This window comes from Acinonyx jubatus, chromosome A2 (genome assembly GCF_027475565.1).
Source record: "Acinonyx jubatus isolate Ajub_Pintada_27869175 chromosome A2, VMU_Ajub_asm_v1.0, whole genome shotgun sequence".
NCBI classification, from domain to species: domain Eukaryota; kingdom Metazoa; phylum Chordata; class Mammalia; order Carnivora; family Felidae; genus Acinonyx; species Acinonyx jubatus.
Window position 1 is genome coordinate 49,964,635 of NC_069383.1, and position 19,022 is coordinate 49,983,656.

At 40.7% G+C, this 19,022-nt stretch overlaps 1 protein-coding gene across 2 annotated transcripts in view; it reads left to right on the forward strand.

Annotated features, from left to right (window-relative positions):
• Positions 1 to 19,022, forward strand: part of SKAP2 (src kinase associated phosphoprotein 2) — a 178,218-nt gene that overhangs the window by 138,715 nt on the left and 20,481 nt on the right. For both annotated transcript variants that reach the window (XM_027075151.2, XM_027075152.2), the window contains exon 10: positions 17,201 to 17,278. In XM_027075151.2, the coding sequence (XP_026930952.1) occupies positions 17,201 to 17,278 (78 nt within the window). The remainder of the gene's footprint in view (positions 1 to 17,200; positions 17,279 to 19,022) is intronic.

Below are 19,022 nucleotides of genomic sequence, written 5' to 3' on the forward strand. Positions count from 1 at the left end.
TATTAAATATTAACAGTATTTTTTTTATGCTTGAATGCGCCATAGTAGGAAGTAGGTTTTACTCAGAACTTTCCTGGTGAGAAAGTATATCATTCCAGTTTAATGATACATCGCAGACCAGTTATAAAGAACATTTTCTATATCTAAGACAGCTAGGCTACCACTTGGATGTCAAAATTTTGAAGCTTTACTTTAGTGTTAGGAGGTTATTGTTTTTGGAGATCAGAATTGGTAAAATATTGGGAGTTTCACTTGGTTGGTACTAATATAAACAGGCATAGCTTTTAGAAATCACGGATGTTAATATACATTATATATGATTATAATGAATGAGCTATGGAAACAGTCCATCTGTTGTTGGATTTTTGATATGGAAAGCAAATTAGAATTTAGTTTTTTTCATTTTCAAGAAGACTAATACAATAAAAAACACTTGTGCATTTAATTTATTTCTGGTAGTGGTAGGACAAGTCTTATCAGTAAATTTTTATGGAATTTCGGTGATGTCTACTTTAAAACAGGCTAACTGAATTGTGTTGGATCTCTTGGGTTTGTGAAGTGTGTCTGTGATTTGTGCTGTTTTGATACTACTTTTCAATATATGAAAATACCCACGAGACAGGCTCCTGCTGAATTTCTGGTCACTGTGTCATCAGTGCTACGAGTGCACGTTGTCAGTTGTTTAAACATTGTGAAATCCACTGTGGGCTGGCAAGAAGCATCTGGGAGCCAGACTTTTCCTGTGGACACATGCCAAGGAGTGTATTGTATTTCCTCGCTAAAGTGAACTATATTGAGATCATTTTTCTTTTTGAGTTTTTTAATCCAGGAATTATTTTCTAAAGCTAAGGAAGGATCACATAATAGAATTGTTTATAACTACCTGAATTCTGGAATAGCTGGTTGACAACTACCCTTATGTAGCTACAGTAGGTGCAGTAAGTCATGCAATTAAACTACTTCGGGTAGCGAGCAGTATTCTCCTAATTAGACTGTTCAGGAAAGTTGATATGTCATTTCATATACTCTCCTTCAATCGATGATTTACTCTACGTATGGACAATGAACACTGAATGACCCCTTGAATAAGTACTGTAGTTGGCATGTCATTAAACGTACATGTTTGATTGCATTATTTAATCAGATATAAACCTTAAATTGCATTTTCATATACACAATTGCAGAATAACCTTTATTTTAACTAAACATGCCAGGAAAAGTTTGTAAAATGTCATACTTAGCTTAAAAAAATCTGAACAGTTGTGAGTCTGGGATGGGAAAACAAGAATGCTTTGTCATACCGGAAAAGAGGCTGGGGGGTTAGCACTGACACTGCCTAGACTCTAGTTTCCTAAGGTGGCAGGGACTCGTGTTTCTAGAATGGATACATTTACTCCAAGTGTTACCCTGCGTCACTGGTGGGTGAGACCTTAAAAAAGGAAAGATCTGGTTTGCCTGCTATGGACATTAAAAATCCCTTGGCCCTTTTACATGAGAGCAGACATTTTGTTTATGATGGCCTTATTTCTGGAATCCAAGTAAAAGACACTTTGCAGACGGGAGTACAGCTTATCCCTTTAGAGAGTCAAAACTGAGCAAGTGTGGTTTCTCACCCCCCGTTTTTTATTAAGTTTCAGGTATACAGCTTTATAATTCACAGTACAAAGTGATCACCACTGTAAGTCTAGTTACCGTCCATGATAGAGTTGACCCCCTTCCCTTCAGTAACCACTCGTCTGTTCGCTGTATCTATATCTATGAGTTTGTTTTTGTTTTATTGTCTTTGTTCCTTTGTGGAAGGAACACCTCTTCTTTATTCGTTCATGTATTAGTGGACACTCTGGTCGTTTCTATATCTTGGTTATTGTAAAAAATGCTGCAGCGAACATGGGGTGCATATTTTGAATTTGTGTTTTTGTATTCTTTGGATAAATACCCAGCAGTGGAATAGCTGGGTCATATAGTAGTTCTGTAAGTTTTTTTTTTAATGTTTTTAATGTTTATTTATTTTTGAGAGAGAGAGAGTGCAAATGGAGGGGGGGCAGAGAGAGGGGAAGACACAGAACCTGAAGCAGGCTCCAGGTTCCGAACTGTCAGCACAGAGCCTGACACGGGACTCAAACTCACGAGCCGTGAGATCATTAACTGAGCCGAAGTCAGACACAACCGACTGAACCACCCAGGCGCCCCTATAAGTGTGTTGTTTTTTAAGCTCAAACTTTTATTCTTATGGACTTTAAAGAACATCAAATACTATTTTGCAGAAATGAACACCAAGACCTCCATCAAATGGGCTCTGTGTGCCTAACTTCCCCTTCTCCCCCCTGCAGGTTCTACCTTGCTTCTTTTGGCAACTCCTCTCTGCAGAAATAAACTACTTCTAGAAGATCTTTCATTGTCTAGACACTCTAACATTTTTTTTTTATCATAACTTTGTGTGTCAACAAATACCTCTTAACTTCGAATTAAAAATGCCTTAAACACGTAATTCTGAAAGCCCACGCACAGCCCCTCATAGGTACTTGGAAATTTTTATTTCCAGAGTGCCATTCTTTTGTATTATGTAAAGTGCTTTAATTTGCTGCATTTTTCATGTCTTGCTGCCGTCAAATCTGGTAAGAAACTCGAGCTGTCTCATTGAGGATTAATCAGTCTTCTTGGGCCCCCGGCTAGGACAGTGGCGCTGCTTGCTTCAGGGCTCGGCCTTCTTCTGTTTTCTCATCAGATTCAGCCTCTGAGAGGGAGGTGACGGGAGATGATTTTTCCATTTGCAAGCCGCCTTCCAACTGAAAGAAAAATGGAAGGGGCAAACGCCAAGCTTTCCACTTTTTGTGGCCATTACAAACATGACTCCTCTCCTGTTTTTCAGCAGGGTACGCTATTTTTCAAGGGAGCTATTTTTTTCGTACTGTCAGAGGTAGCCAAGTTATTTTGTCATTGAAGAGTGTTTAAAAAAAAAGAATATATGTCAATATGACATCATGAATATTAACTTTCTCATAAGTTACATGTTCTGGCAGTGGGTTCAAGTGCTGTTTAATTAATTAACCAACACAAGAGCAGGTGATCTGTGGAAGGTCCTCCATCGAAAGGGAGGAAAAAGCATAGTGCTTCAGAACTTGGGTTCTGGAGGCAGCCTGCCTGGATTCAAACTCTGGGACTGCTTCTTACTGCTGTGTTATGCTGAACAAGTTACTTAAATGTTTCTGTGCCTTCATTTTCTCATCTGTGAAATGGGACTAACGGCAAATACCTTCCTCACGGGGTTCGGAGGATTGAATGAGACGTATGCACATAGTGGCCGGCATGGTGCTTGGTGTATAGGCAGCCCTCAGATTATTATTGTAACCACTTGATTATAAATCTTCACTGTACTGGGCATTATACTGGCCACTCGAACCTCATTTCATGCTCACAATAGGGTTGCTGTTTTCCAGGTTGCAAACTGAGGTTCAGAGAGTTTAGTTAGCTTGCTGAATTTGCACAGGTGGTAAAAGAGGGTAATATGAACTTCTGGAATACAAATTTTACTTGCATTTCTGTGGTTCCACTGTGTCTTTGGGGGTTAATATGGGATCCATTTTTCCGCTTTACTGGGTCCATTATAATTAATTTTATATTAGTATTATTTAGAGAGGTATACCTATATTTTGAAGTTTAAAAGGCAAGTAACACCTGAAGATACGATGCTGTAGTTAACTTACATTCAAATTATGATAGAACACAAACCATTGAACTCTTAGGTGAAAGAAACCATCCGAAGGGATACCTCTGTGCCAGTGGTTCTCACAATGCGGTCCTGGGACCAACAACATTGGCTGGAAACTTTTTAGAGTTGCACCTTGCCAAATCTGAATCAGAAGCTCTAGGGGTGGGGCCCAGCAACCTGGGTTTCAATAAGCCCTCTGAAGTTTGAAAACCACTGCTGTAGGTGAACGATACGTCATGGTGATATGCCAGAGATATTGATGTCGTTCATAATATCTAGTCCCAAACTGGAAGTTACAGATCACAGAGGGAGCATGTGGTGGTAATAGAAAAATACAAGTGGGCTGTTATTTGATAATTGTCCTATAAATATTAAATATTCAATACTGTGTGTTCAATCTCTTCCATTCCTTGGATTTAGGGCTTCTAAGCAGGTGGTAACTATTGCTTTCAAGCACAGCTGATTGAACACAAAGGACTGAGTGAGAGAGACCGAGTGACTTTCTCCCCAACCTCAGCTTCTTATGGCTGGGACACACAGAGCTAGGGATTGGGATGGTTAGGTGTTTTGTTTTCTTATTTGGGGGGGAGGGGCGTGACTAGGGGAGAGGCAGAGAGGAAGGGAGAAAGAGAATCCCAAGCAGGTTCCGTGCTGTCAGCACAGAGCCCAACACAGAGCTCGAACTCAGTAACCGTGAGATCATGACTCGAGCTGAAGTCAAGAGTCAGACCCTTAACCGACTGAGCCCCCAGGCGCCCCACTTGGGGTTTTTAGTATTTAGCAACGAGGAATCTTCAACTATGAGGAACTGACACTAAGAATCTGGAGACGGAGGAAAAGCAATCAGCAGTCATTACCATTGCATCTTGTTCCTTCTTCAGGTATAGTTTGAACGTAGAGTAGCATATGAAACAATGAAGGAGGCCAAAGGATATAGGAAACAGGGAAACTGCTGCCATATCCAGATTTAATTGTGGAAAAAATTAGACAAAAGCAGTTGTCACCTTAGCATCCAACAAGGAAAAAATTGGCCATCAGCCAGACATTTGCAGACTTTAGGAAGGTAGATTTCAGAGAAGTCAGGGAAAGAAGAGACACAAATGTATGGTATTAAAGACGAATGAGTATTTTAAAATACCATTTAATTCCAAGTGATCCCAATGAGGAAAATAGGGAGAGGAACTAAAATCCATCAGTATCTTTGTGCTATTATAATCTATCCAATTAATACAACTTTTACAGGGTCCTAGATTAAGCACTGAAATGGCCAAATAACCAAAGGAAATATGAAAAGAACTGACGTTTGTAAATTATGCTAAGTGCAACAAAAGGTGCACATAATTGCTATGTGGTTTTGTTTGTTTTTGAAATTTGGGGGAGGGCAGTAATTCCAAGAAAACAATCACTTTCTATTTTATTTGTTCCTTTTCTGTCAAGAATTATCCTCCTGATAAGATTGGTAGGAGGTAACAAAAGCCCAGGACGGGCAAAGAGATTCTAACAGCATACCCAGCTAACCAAAATCCATTTGATTTTCATTCATCAAACGTTCATGGAAGATATTTTTTGTCCCAGCCCCTCTGTTAGGCCTGGTTGGAGAGTTCACAGAGGAAAAGGATTGGAGAGTTCACAGTCGGAGGAAAAGGAGACGAGTAGACAAATGTTTGTAGTGCTTTATGAGAGCAGTGATCAAATGGAGGCCTGTACTGAGCTGGGAGATCACCAAGGGGGAGCGCCCAGCTGCTTGGAGGGGTTTGGGGAAAACACTCTAATTGGGGGACGTTTGAGCCATGTCTCAAACATGAATAGGAGTTAAGTTTGCCTCTGGTTTCCTTAAGTGTACATCAGAAGACAACTTGCAAATGAAATCATTGAATTACTGTCACTGATTTTAAAGGAAACATGCAGGAAGAGAGAGACGCCAGAAGTATGGAGTCTAGCAATTAAATGGTGAGCTCTTCAAAACGGGTAGAAGGTTGCAGTATCCGAAGTTGGGTTTCCTGAAACAGACTCTGAGACAGTTGTATGTACAAGACTTACTGGCGAGTGGTCTTGGGAGATACCGTCGTGTGAAAGCAAGGAAGGCAGAATCGGGCGGGAGAAACTGGTCTACGACACAGCTGTGACTGAGGCGTCAGCCAAACTCTTGGGGAGCTCTGGGTCTGGGATGCTTCTTCAAGGTTGTTGTTGAGGCGAAGGGGGCGTGTCTTTATGTTCCTACATCAGCTCGTCACTGGCTCCAGGCTGTCCTCTGGGAGGGGTGTAATCTTGAGTGAGGCAGCTCCCTGTAGCTGAGGACAGTTCCTAGTGGGGGACACAGCTGTGAGTCCCAGCAACTGGAGGACGGCTGCGTCAGGCCTGAAGAGGGCTTCTGGGAGGAGCGCCACATTATCCACTCTGGATGGATTCTGCAAACCACTGCAAAGTTTAGGAACTTTGAAGTGGACTCTAAGGCATCAAAGAGAGTCTTCTGTGCTATCTAGAAGATGAAATAATGACTACCAGAACCCAGCATGTATTCAGGGAAATGACAGACATATCACTAGACTTAAGTAAGTGAGGCATTTGGCCAAGACTGTCGTGAAATTTTTATGGGTGTAAAGACCGTTGGATAACTGACTATACAGCTGTGCCCAAAGGGTGCTGGTTAATTTATTTTGTGAATGTCTTAGAGCTTAATTCTCAATATTGTCATACCATTGTATTCGTTGATGCCTAGATGAAGATATACAGGCCACGCTCTCAACAGACTGAAGTCATGGATCAAATCTAACAAGATGAAATATAATAGGGGATCACACTTGCTCCAAAAATCTTGTTGCACAAGTACGAGAAAGGAAAGACTTGGCTTCACTGCAAATGGGAAGAACACCTAGGGATTTTGGTCCACAGCTCAATATGAGTCAACAGTGTAATGAGATTCAATCCTGAGATTGTGTGCTTTGGGAATATAAAATAATTATCAGATAGTGTTCTGGGTTACCAGGCTATCAGTTTTTCTCATGTTGTGGATCAACAGTGTTTAGATATTTAACTAAAATGACATAGATGAAACTAGAGAGTATAATGCTAAGTGAAATAAGTCAGTCAGAGAAAGACAAATACCATATGATTTCACTCATAGGTGGAATTTAAGAAACAAAACAAATGAGTAAAAGGAAAACGGGGGGCGGCGCGCAAGCCAAGAAACAGACTCTTAGCTATAGAGAACAAACTGATGGTTACCAGAAGGTGGGGTGGGGGATTGGTTAAATAGGTGATGGGGATTAAGGAGTGCACTTGTTATGATGAGCACCACGTGTAGTATGGAAGTATTGAATCACTATATTGTACACCCGAAACTAATATCACATGGTATGTTAACTGGAATTTAAGCAAACACGTAAAAAAGAAAAGAAAAGAAAACATAGGGCAGTGATTCCCAAACTTTCTGGTCTCAGGAGCCCTTTACAATTTTAAAAAGTATCTGGGGCGCCTGGGTGGCACAGTCGGTTAAGCGTCCGACTTCAGCTCAGGTCACGATCTCACGCTCCGTGAGTTCGAGCCCCGCATCGGGCTCTGTGCTGACAGCTCAGAGCCTGGAGCCTGCTTCCGATTCTGTGTGTGTCTCTCTCTCTGCCCCTCCCCCGTTCATTATCTGTCTCTCTCTGTCCCAAAAATAAACAAACGTTGAAAAAAAAAATTTAAAAAGTATTGAGGACCCCAAAACGCTTGATTTATGTGGGTTCCACCTCTCCGTATTTACTATATTGGAAATTAAAACTGAGAAATATTAAAAATGTTTATCAGTGAGTTTAAAAATCTCAATGATAAACCTATTACCAGTGAACATAAGATATTTTTAGGAAAGAATAGCTATAGTTTCCCAAAATATCAGTGAAAGGAGTGGCACGGTGTACATTTTGGTAGATCTCTTGAATGTCTAATTTAAAAGAATACATGTAGACTCTCAAATCTGCTTCCGCATTCACTGTGTTGAGATATGCTGTTTGGTTTAAGTCTAGTTAGCATATGGAGAAACCCAGCCTCACACAGGTATATAGTAGGAAAAGGCAAGGGTTTTAATAGTCGTAGGAGCTATATGTTCTTCTTTGATAACTGTACCCAAACTGGACAAGTTAAAGGTTAGTTGCAAGGTGGAATCCAAAACCGTATCAATGAACTTTACGTACTTTGTTACTTTAAAATTCACGGGTCTCATACTTTGACTGGATCTCTTCCCAGGCGTGTTTTGTAACATCATGCATTGGTCATTTGGAAAGTATTGGTTCACTGCATTATGCAGAACTTCCAAATATTGGTGAAATGATGATACAGTTAAAACCTGTAGGATTCATTAATATCACCACCAATCTCATTAGAAAAGTCTTTCAATACTGGGGAGCGGTCAAGCTCACGGTGGCAGATCTAAGTTTCTAAAATGCTAATTTTTGCTTGAAAGCTTAAATTTTATCGTGGCAATAGCTGTCAGTTGTTTTCTTTGAAATAACAAGCTCACTTAGTTCATGTTTGAGAAAATATCTGCCAGATTCCCAAGTCTGAGTAACCGCAGTTTGTCTGTCACTCATTCATTCAAGTAAAAATGGTGTCCCGTGGAAAAAAGCTCGTTCAGCTTGCCACTCAGTCTTTTGCACATCTAGAAATGCAGCACGAGTGCTTCATGCATTCTTCTGATTTTGTCACACAGAATATTAAATGGACGTGTTCTCAGGGTTGATATTACATGAAAATAATAATTTGTACTGCTTCCCCGTGGACATTCTTCGGTGAAACTGGCTTGTTTGTTTTTAATGCTAGTGCAAAGCAGCGAAGAGACAGTGACAGCTTGGTGCCATTGCCTTGATTTATGCTGAGGTGTCCGCCGTTTACCCATCATGCTCCGCAGCATCAGTGCAAATGTTAACACAACGAACAAGGCAAATGTCTTCATTTTATTACGAAAATAGTTTTGACCTCATAGACTCTCCACCTCCCAAAAGGGTCTCGAAACCACTGCTGTTAGAAGGGATGTGGAACCGATCAGTCCAATGGGTGATGGTTCCCCTTATGTTCCCGTGCTCTTTCTTTCCCAGGCTCTTGAAAATGAGGTGAAGGTGCACCTCACGAGAAGAGGATGAGTGTGTTTGCGTAAGCAAACAGGAAACAGAGCCAACGCCTCTAACAGCTGAGTTCTGGTTCCGTCTGCTTTTTTCTAAGGTTATAGTAGACAGTTGTAGATCCATATAAAGCAGCCAAGTTACCGTGAAATGATCTCAACACCACCCTGTTTATCATTAGATGGTATTTTTTACGGAATAAAATTTAAACCACAATCTACGTTGAGAGGAAATATTTTACTTTCTAAAAAGGAACTCAGAATAGTTTATAATAAAATACAAATACATTTGGAAGGAATGGATGATTCTTATATATATGTATATATTTCATATGAAATAATGTATATATTTCCTAATAATGAAGTACGCATATATTTGGATATTCTTATTACTCAGAAACTGAGTAGAGGTGGTCTAGGAGAAGATGTTAATAGTGGTTACGGATCAGTCTTGGATGATTTAAAAAATGTATATATATATACACACATATACACACACACATATATATATATATACATATATATGTGTGTGTGTATACACACACACACACACACACACACACACACACACACGCTTGCTTATTTCTATTGTCTGACTGCCAGCAATGAACAGATACTGCTTTTGTGGCAAGAATAATAAAAAAAGGTTAATCTAAATTAAAAACCAGAACTATTTTTAGTGGCAAACTATAACTGTACCAGAAGTCCACAGCCAGATCGAGGTTACTGTACCTGAGAAACAATTTAATTTGACTTTCTTGGGTTAAAAGAATTTTAATATCGCAGAACTTATGATAGATGTTAATTAAAAAGCTATGAGTTTGAGCTTTACGGAATGGTTAGGAGAATTTTCTGTTGTGGGATGCGTGAGTAGAATATGCCCCGGGACAGGGAAGAGCCACATTTCGTTGTTCCCTTGTGCCTGGTACTCCTTGGGAGTAAAGCCTTCTCCTGACTCACAGTCCCTTCTGACTGACAGGATCTGGCCCGTTCAGACCTTATTTTTAACCGACATACTTTGCTTACCATAGTTGCCTGTGGGTGATCAAGTCTGTGTGAGACTGCTCCTGAAGAGAGAAGGACCTCTGGAGCAGCAGAGACTTTTCCAGAAATGTCCGCAGTACACGTTGCATAGAAGGCAGTGCAGGGAGAGAAGAGCAGAGCACAAGTTTTGTGACCTTGGCCCAGTCAGTCATTCAGGACCCCGTTAATGAAAGAAGGAAGTTGAACTAGATTATAGCTAAGGTTTCTTTCCCTAAGATTTTGTCCAGATTCTGCAAATGAAATTCTTGCTTGAATTTGAGGTTGTCCCCAAGATCCCAACCTTGATGCTGGCAAGCTTAATGTCTGTGAAAATTTATTATTTTTGCATTTTCAGCGTTGTGTATAAATGATTAGCTTTAATATAGTGCAGAGATGTACTATGATCTTAGGGCGCTTATTTTTGCTTTTGAGGGGCAGCTATCAAACCCTATAAGAATAAAATGTCAAGGTTGAAAATTAGATGGTATGATTGAATAACTACTGCTTATTTTGTTGCCTTTTATATCATATTAACCTTCTTGGTTGCCAAATTCATAAGCGGTTGCAAAACACCTAGTTTCTAAGATAATGACCCTGATACTGCAGGCTAATTGGGTATTTTTTTCCCCCTGGAAATCCGATCGTGTCATTACCCTGCCCCAATCCTGTTCAGAGTGCTGAAGGGTAGACATTATTCTTTGTACTTTACTGAGATGAGAATTTCAGTCTCGAGGTCACAGGAGTAACTAGAACTTTTTGTTGACATTTTTTTATTATTATTATTATTATTTTTTTTTTTTTGAGAGTGAGAGACAGAGAAAGAGAGAATGAGCAGAGGTGGGGCAGAGGGAGAGAATCTTAAGCAGGCTGCGTGCTCAGCACAGAGCCCGATGCAGGGCTCCATCCCACAACCATGAGATCGTGACCTGAGCCGAAACTGAGTCAAATGCTTAACCGACTGAGCCACCCAGGCACCCGAGTAACTAGAACTTTAACGGTAGGCCCCAGTTTGCCTAATTTCCAGGAGAGTAAACATGACTCTAAATATACCATTTCAGCCATCTTTATCTTTCTGATCATCTTGAAGTTCATATAATACTAAAAGGCACACGTTTCTATCTTTAAAAAAGTGTATGAGATATATGCCAGTCTGTAAAATATATGTCAGTCTATTAGGTAGAAAAATCCTACAGAAGTGTCATATTTTAACTTACCAGTATAGGCCCCTAGGGAACTCACTTTTCCTCCTTGTCTTGGTTTGAATTCCCTTGCCCGTAGCCCTCTGACCCCTGCTTTTCTGCTTTTACCTACTGCCAGCTTCCGAGCTTCGCCCCGGGTCCAGAGAGCAAAGAGGGGCTCAGGTGCCGTTTGTGTGAACCTCCTGCACTCTCCCTCTTTCACACTGGAGTGCTGGGGCTAGCCAGGTGCCTTCATTCCCCTCGTTACATCTGTCCCATCTTCTCCCAGCCAGGGACATATTGCTTGCAATGCCCTGGAGTCAGAACCCTTGGAGAAATGTGCAGGATAGTTTGTTGCTCTGGAACAGAGGCAAACGTCTTTGTTCGTAAAAAGACTTGCCATGTGCTGTCTGCATTTGACCATGTTTCCCTTCTGGAAATCCAGTGAAGAAAGAAAAGCTGGCTGGCCTAGAAAAAAATTATGAAATGTTATTTCATAATAAAATAGTTGACATATTTTTGCAATGATGAGTCCCACTAGAGACCTTTCCAGAGTACAAAGTGGCACATGCTGGCTTCAGGGCACTTGAGGGTGTGCACATCAGAGGTGGGGAAGGAGGGCTGGGAGCACGGAAAGGAGATGTGGGTTGGCGGCATCCCAGCTTGAAATTCTGTTTCTAAATCCTTGCTTGCGGGGCGCCTGGGTGGCTCGGTCGGTTAAGCGTCCGACTTCGGCTCAGGTCATGATCTTGGGGTCCGTGAGTTTGAGCCCCGCGTCGGGCTCTGTGCTGACAGCTCAGAGCCCAGAGCCTGTTTCGGATTCTGTGTCTCCCTCTCTCTAACCCTCCCCTGTTCCTGCTCTGTCTCTATCTCAAAAATAAACAAACATTAAAAAAAATAATAAAAAAAAATAAATCCTCGCTTGCAAGGATTGCTTACCTTAAGATGTCCTCACGGGGTGCCTGAGACTTTGGCTGAGGTCATGATCTCACGGTTTAGGAGTTCGAGCCCCGCATTGGGCTCTGTGCTTATAGTGTAGAGCCTGCTTAGGGTCCTCTCTCTCCCTCTCTGTCTGGCTGTCTCTCTTTCTCTCTCCCTCTCTCTCTCTTTCTCCCCCTCAAAAGTAAACATTGAAAAAAAAAAAAATAAAGGTGTCCTTCGCATACAATGCTATGGTAGAGCAGAATCTGCGCACTCATGTGGAAATGTTTTCCGGGTCCAACAGACAGCTGGTATGCACATGAAATTTTAGAAAACCATCTATGAGCTGAATAGAAGGTGAAAAGAACTGGCATTTGCTGCAGTTTCAATCCCTGCTCTAATTGCACGTGTGAACTCGGACAGGTTACTCAAGCTTTGTAAATTCCATTTCTGCGTCCACAACATGATGGTAAAAATACCTGTTATCACCTCATGCAACGGTTACGAGGATTTAGTTACATAAGGGATATAAATGCATACAGCATGAACATTCAAGCAATAAATGTTAACTTTTCTTGAGACAAATGTATAGTTTTGTAATCAAATGAAGCCAGGGCAGGTAGAAATCTACACCCAATCTTTATTTCAGAGCATAGCTTTTGATTCTGTGTTTTAGGTCTTGAAAATACATTGTAGTTCAGCAGAGCCGTTTTCTGAAGATGCTTAGTGAGAAAGGTAATCATTGTGTGTGAGTCGAAGGTTTTCTGATGTTGTCCTCCTCTCCCTGGAAGATGTGATAAGATCAGTTTTCAGCCCTGATGTGAACACCACACACCCTATTTTGGTGCCAACAAATTGTCCTCAACCTTTTTCAAGCAATGTCAGCTGTCTTTGTCATTTGCTTATAGCTTTTCTCTTTTGGTTGTTTTGTCCTTAAAACAAAGAACGTTAGTAAGGAAGAAATAGCCATTTTGTACAAACTGCATAGCTAGACAGATTCGTGATTCTTATTAGGGTAATAATCCATCTGTTATGGAACTGGATCAATTTGTAAATTAAATTGATTCATCTAGCAGGGGACAAAAAAAGGTCTTGACTTCTCCCACGTAGGCAAATGGTAGTCATCCTAAAAAGATTTGGGAGGACCCCGTTCTCTGCTCTTCTCCCTTTCTCTGCTCAACTCGGACGGAAGACCAAGTATCTGCTGAAAAGGGGAGCGAGAATGGAGTTCAGGCTTTTGGGTTCTGACTGCTCCTGGAACTTCCATATTTTTGACCGGGCTATCATGTTAAAACCTTCTGGTGACTACCAGAACATGTCTGATACTCGCTGATTAGTTTAGTGAATGTACAACTGTGTTTGAATTATCGTCTGCAGTGAGTTTACTGTTATTTTCATCTTGTCTGATCAACAAAATCTTCTGATGATTCTGCTAACAATGTGATTGGAATAATAGCGTCACATGTTGCAGAGTTTTGTGCTGCAGCTGAGAGGCATGTAAATACAAGCTGCTTATTTGCAAGAAGCTTCCAGATTTGCAATATGATTGCTATGGAAACCACATAATGAAAACCTTATAACCATCTGTGTGGTTTGATGGATTTTACCGCATAGCTGAGCTGTTTTTGTTTACTGTTATTAAAATGTTGAATGGAATATATTAACCCCACAAACATTGGCTATTTGAGGTATTAATTAGTATTGTATAATGACATTTGTGACTCAACACCAAAATAAAATATGTTTAATAATAAACCTAAATAAAACAACATGTGTATATATTTCTAATATATTGAGGAGGTAATTATTGCCTAGAATTTTCATTTGTCCTTATATAGTTTTTGAGTGGTGTGGAGAGTTTTTCTCTGTTAATAAATGAGCATAGTAGGATTTATTTTCATGGTTTTGAATCTGTTCACTGCATATTTATTGAACATCTCCTCTGTATCAGATTCTGTTCAAGATTTCAGTCTGAGTTTCTCTCCCTAAGATTAAAACACATACACACACACACACACCCCAAATTTTATTTTGTTTTCTTTTGTATGGAAGCTGTTTGTATTGTTAGCCCAAGATAAAATGAGCTGTTTGAACATCATTAAGGAAAACTGATGTATGAAATGCAGAAGCTTTGACCTAAAAATATCATTACTCGGTTCAAAATGGAGAAAGGAAGTTTTTTAAATGAGTATGTCCTCCTCTAAAATACTACTTGTTCAGCATCTCACATTGAATTTGGATACTTCTCAGTAAATATTGATACTTAAGTAAATATTTTAATAGCATTATTCTGATAATTTAAGAATACATTGTGCACATTTATAGCACTTAAATTTTAATAAAATAATACAGTCACAGTAATAAACTATTCTAAGTTCATTGTTTACTTTGCCAAGAGCAGAATTTTCCATTTAATTTCTGTAATTAGTTTTTGTGATAGCTTGACCCTAACTTTGGATGGTAAGTCTGTATCCCATGATGTCTTCTTAAATCTTTTTTTTAACGTTTATTTATTTTGAGAGAGAGAGACAGAGAATGAGCAGGGAAGGGGCAGAGAGAGAGGGAGACACAGAACCTGAAGCACGCTCCAGGCTCTGAGCTGTCAGCACAGAGCCCAACGTGGGGCTCGAGCGAGATCATGACCTGAGCCCAAGTGGGACACTCAAAGGACTGAGCCACCCAGGTGCCCCTCCCATAATGTCTTCTTAAGAAAGAAGTGCTTCCTATATTGTTGTGCTTAAGGCTTTTGACTTGAGGTCAAGAGCCCTTCACGACTTTTGACTTTACTCAACTGTCTGATTTGTGACCAGCTTGGAGGAGAGGGAGCACTGAGGAAAGAGAAAGTATGACAAATAAGTAAAGTTTTCTCCTTCTCCTTTGAAAAAATTAACCATCTATAAAATAAGTCGGTGGGGCCAAATGTCTGTAAAACTTGTGTATGAAAACACCCTAATAAACCATTTACAATCAGGAGGCCTTGAGGTTTGGCACAAGTAAGATAACTGTTGTTGAAGAGAAAAGAGACAGGATTTGGTATTTGATTTTTTTTTTATTAGTTCTTCCATGTATTAACTGCTCTCTGACTGACTCATATTAAATTGCCGACACTGCGGTCAACTTAATGTGTATAAAGTGCCAAATATTTCCAGCTGTTCCCTTCTTTTGGAGCTCTCCTTATTTTGTTTGAGTTGAGTTGCAGAAATTCAAAGCAGTTGTAGGTTTGTTTTACAAGTACAGTAACCCTCAAGCCTGAGTTAAATGGTGAATTTTCTGAGTCACCACTTTAACATTTGCATGAGCCTCCTAACTTTGCATCTACTCCCCTGTAGATGCAAACTTGCGAAGCCTTCCAGTTGCCCCTGGACGTTTCCTTTGGGTTGCCCCACCGGTACCTTCAATCTCTCACGCGGCTCCCATGTTCCCTTGGCAAAATAGCTTATCTTGGCTATTCTTTTCTTAGGAATGGTGTGTTCCCATTTCTCTCCCAACTAAGCTCACAACTTGTGTCATCCTTGGTTGCTCTTCTTCCCTTAGCCCTCCACATCTAGGCAGGCACAAAGCTTATCGATTCTAGTTCCTTTTCCTCTCATAACCGGCTCCTTGCATTTCCTCTGTCCTTCAGTTAGGACTTCCTTCCCCTTTAGCCAGACTCTACGTGGTCTCTCTCCCCCCATGCCCTCCTTCAGGCTCTCTGGGACAATGGGACCAGATGACCATTCCACAAGCATAGTGTTAGTTCTGCCCTTTCTCTGCTCAAAAGTCTTCAGGGGCTCTTACTGCCTACCAAATCAAGGTCTAAAGTCCATAGCCAATGTTCATGGCCCTTCAACAGCTGGCCCAAACTACTAGCCTTCTCTCCCATCCTGTTCTTCCCCTTTGAGTACTGCATTCTTTAGCCAAATGGATAGTACTGAGCTTTGTTGTTTTGCTTATGACTCTCCCTCTGTCTAGAAATTTCCTCCTCCCCATCTCTCTCCATTCAAATTTTCTCCATCCCTCAGAGCCTTCGTGGTATTCCCCACTTGGGTGGTTTCTAGTCTGTGTTCCTTCAGTTCCTTGTGTCTCACGCGTCAGGTTTTATGTCCCTCATCCCATTTTCCTTCAGGTACTACTGTCTTCTGTGCCCTGTAGGCTCTCAGCTTCCTGAGGGCAGAAGTTTCCTACTCTCTTTGCCTCCCTGGTAGAAGCTGTCTCTTACAGGTAGTTAATACTCAATGGATTATTTAATAGCCATAATGGCTGTGTTTACCTATTTTGCATACTTTGCTTTAATGTTTTTTATTTTTCTTGAAATTATGATTCTTTTGAACACAGTTTTTCTTGGGCATGCCATTTTGTTCATACATCCCGCCTTAAATATCTCTAAAGTGTATATAAATCCTTAGGTGAGGAAAGTGGTCATATAATAAATGTTTCTTTAATGTAAAATAATTAAAGTCTATTGACTCTGTTTAGAACTCTTCTCATTTAGTCTTCTCCTCTTTCTTCCTATAAGCGGGGGAATGAATGTGATAGGAAAGGGTGGGAATAACAAAGGTAAGGCCCAGAATATATGCAGGATAAAGCACATGGACATTATGATCACAGGCCTGAGTTGGAATAATAAACAGTGGCAGTGTCTTTAGCTTTTTGAACCTCAGTTTACTCCTCTGTAAAATGAGGATTTAAAACTATCTGTGAAATCTTAGCATCTGCTATGGTATATGACACATAGTAGACCCACAGCCACAGTATGATTTGGGGGGAATTGTCCTGAAGGGGGAGGATCCGTTTGGTATTCTCCCATGAAGATCAAGGGAGAAAACATGAAGGGTCTGATACTCAATAAATGACTTATAGGTTAACTGTATTCTATATCACACATTTTCCCTGTGTTCTACTGATGGTTTAGGGACCGTGGTTTTATCCTGCCTCGGTATAATGTGGTCTGTCCATATAGGGCTGGGTGTTACTTTACTGGATTTCAGGGCTGATCTGGATTTAAGAGTGTTCCAGAGGACTTTCCAGTATGCGAAACAAAATATGTGAGGCATCAGCACGTATCTTAAATTTTATCAAGCCAACTGGTAAGGTCGCTATGTGCAACTAGCTAGAGGTTTGTTTGTTCAGCTTTAGATTATTGACAAAGGAATGTGAATGTTGAGCGGTTTCATTCTTTGAGGAGGAATATTTATGCGTCGTGAACTTTCAGTTTTGCTCGTAAAATGGGGTGAGTACTGTCTTGTTATTTCTGAGGAAACCCTTCAGCGTGCCATTTCTGTTGTTTGCTTACAGAAGAGGAAGAGGACAGTGCTCCCGCAAACGTGGAGGACCAAAGGAAGACGAGTCAGGACAGTGCTCTCCCCGCCACAGGTACTGAATCGTGAAGCTTCTTGGGAAGCTTCTTTTGGTTTTGTTCACTTTCCCTTTCGTCACTTTTCTTACAGCTCTAAAGAGGGTTTACCCAACTCCCCCGAAGTTGGCTGCTTCGATCTGGGTATCTTAGGGCGGATAAGCTGCTTAGTCCCATTTAGGATGCATGAAAACCACTTGAGAAGGATTTATAAAGTAAGCCAATTTATACAAGGTATTCCTTCCTGAATTACTTTGTAATGACTCAATTAGCTTTCATTTCTGCACAAAGGAGATTTAGTTGCATAAATTAGCTTATCATCATTGAGGAAGTGTCACTGCTAAAGGACAGTTTATAGATACAACATGCAGTTGCTGTCAAACCTATAAGAATGTAATATAGACATCTGTGTATACTTTGTGCTTGAGCAGAACAGACTTCTGCCATTCAGAGACCAACAGGGGACAACAAGTTGCCCAGGGGACTGGCAATGTAGACATCTCTGAAAAGGTCAACTTGACACAGGCTCTGACAATCGACCCGCAGCTCTGTCTTCTTTGATAAAAATCAGATAAACTTAAGACCGCTAATTGATCTGCAGCCTGTTTAAATGTTGGCCATGCATATCTTCATTGCATATGATTAACACAGAAAGCAAATGAATTGGGTAAGAAATGCCAGAGTCCGGTGACAGCGGTTTAAAAATTGGAAAAGGACACTGATGGCCTAGAAGGCTAGGAAGGATATTCCCCTTATCCATTTCCACTTGGCACATGGCCCCAAGTACTAATTATGACTGAGCCGGGAAAAATAACCACACATGCTGTGTACAAGATCACATGATATGGGCGACTTTTTTTTTTTTTTTTTGCGCGTTGTTATTTCCAAATAGCAGGAGATAAACCATATCTGGAGGGCAAGCATGAGGTTAGCTTTGATAAACCGCAATTATTTTACACGGAAAGAAGAGAGGGGATGCCTTCTTATCAGGACTTTTATACCTCCTCGTAGCCACATGTCAGCTGGGGCAAGGTCTGCCATATCATCCCGTGTCCTGCACAGAGCTATAGTTGAGGGTCACCTTCCCTTTTCTGATACATTCATACATCACTCTTGCCAGCTGTCAGAGGCAGGGTGGACAGGAAGTGTGTGTTCAGGAAGTAGCTTTCCCGAGTCCTTCCTACCATGACACGCGGAAAGGAAACAGAGGCCTGACTTCCGGACCTGGACAGGAAAGCAGGAGCGGGCTGCTGCAGAAGGTTTGGTTTGCTTTTTTCAGAAAGGAAGTGAGGACGAAGTCATTAGATGTTAGCACTCTGGTCCTGTAAAAGCAGCTATAAAATCCTAAGACTGAACGAAGCCTTGAGGATGATCCACAGTGGTAATTTAAGTATATGTGTTTTAGGATGTATCAAAAGCTTCTGCCGAAAGCACGAAGGGTTTTTGTTTTTGTTTTTGCTTTTGTCAGTGCAGGTGTAGAAGTAGATACATGTAGGTATCCCTTCCACAAATAGAAGCGTTCTAGCTTAAAAGCAGTTGTATTTTTCAAAAACCCTTTTAAAGTACCCATCTCCCAAATGTTTGCCTTTGAGGGAAGGAAGAAAAAAGTCAGTTTTTCTTCAAAGGAATGCACTAAGTCGATCTAGCTTTCCGTGCAATCGCTGTAAAGCACTGCAATAATTCTTATCTTTAGTGACATGAAATTCTTTTCAAGCAACAGTTTTAATGCTTTTGCATAGCAGTGACCTTTGCTCTCTTTGGGCT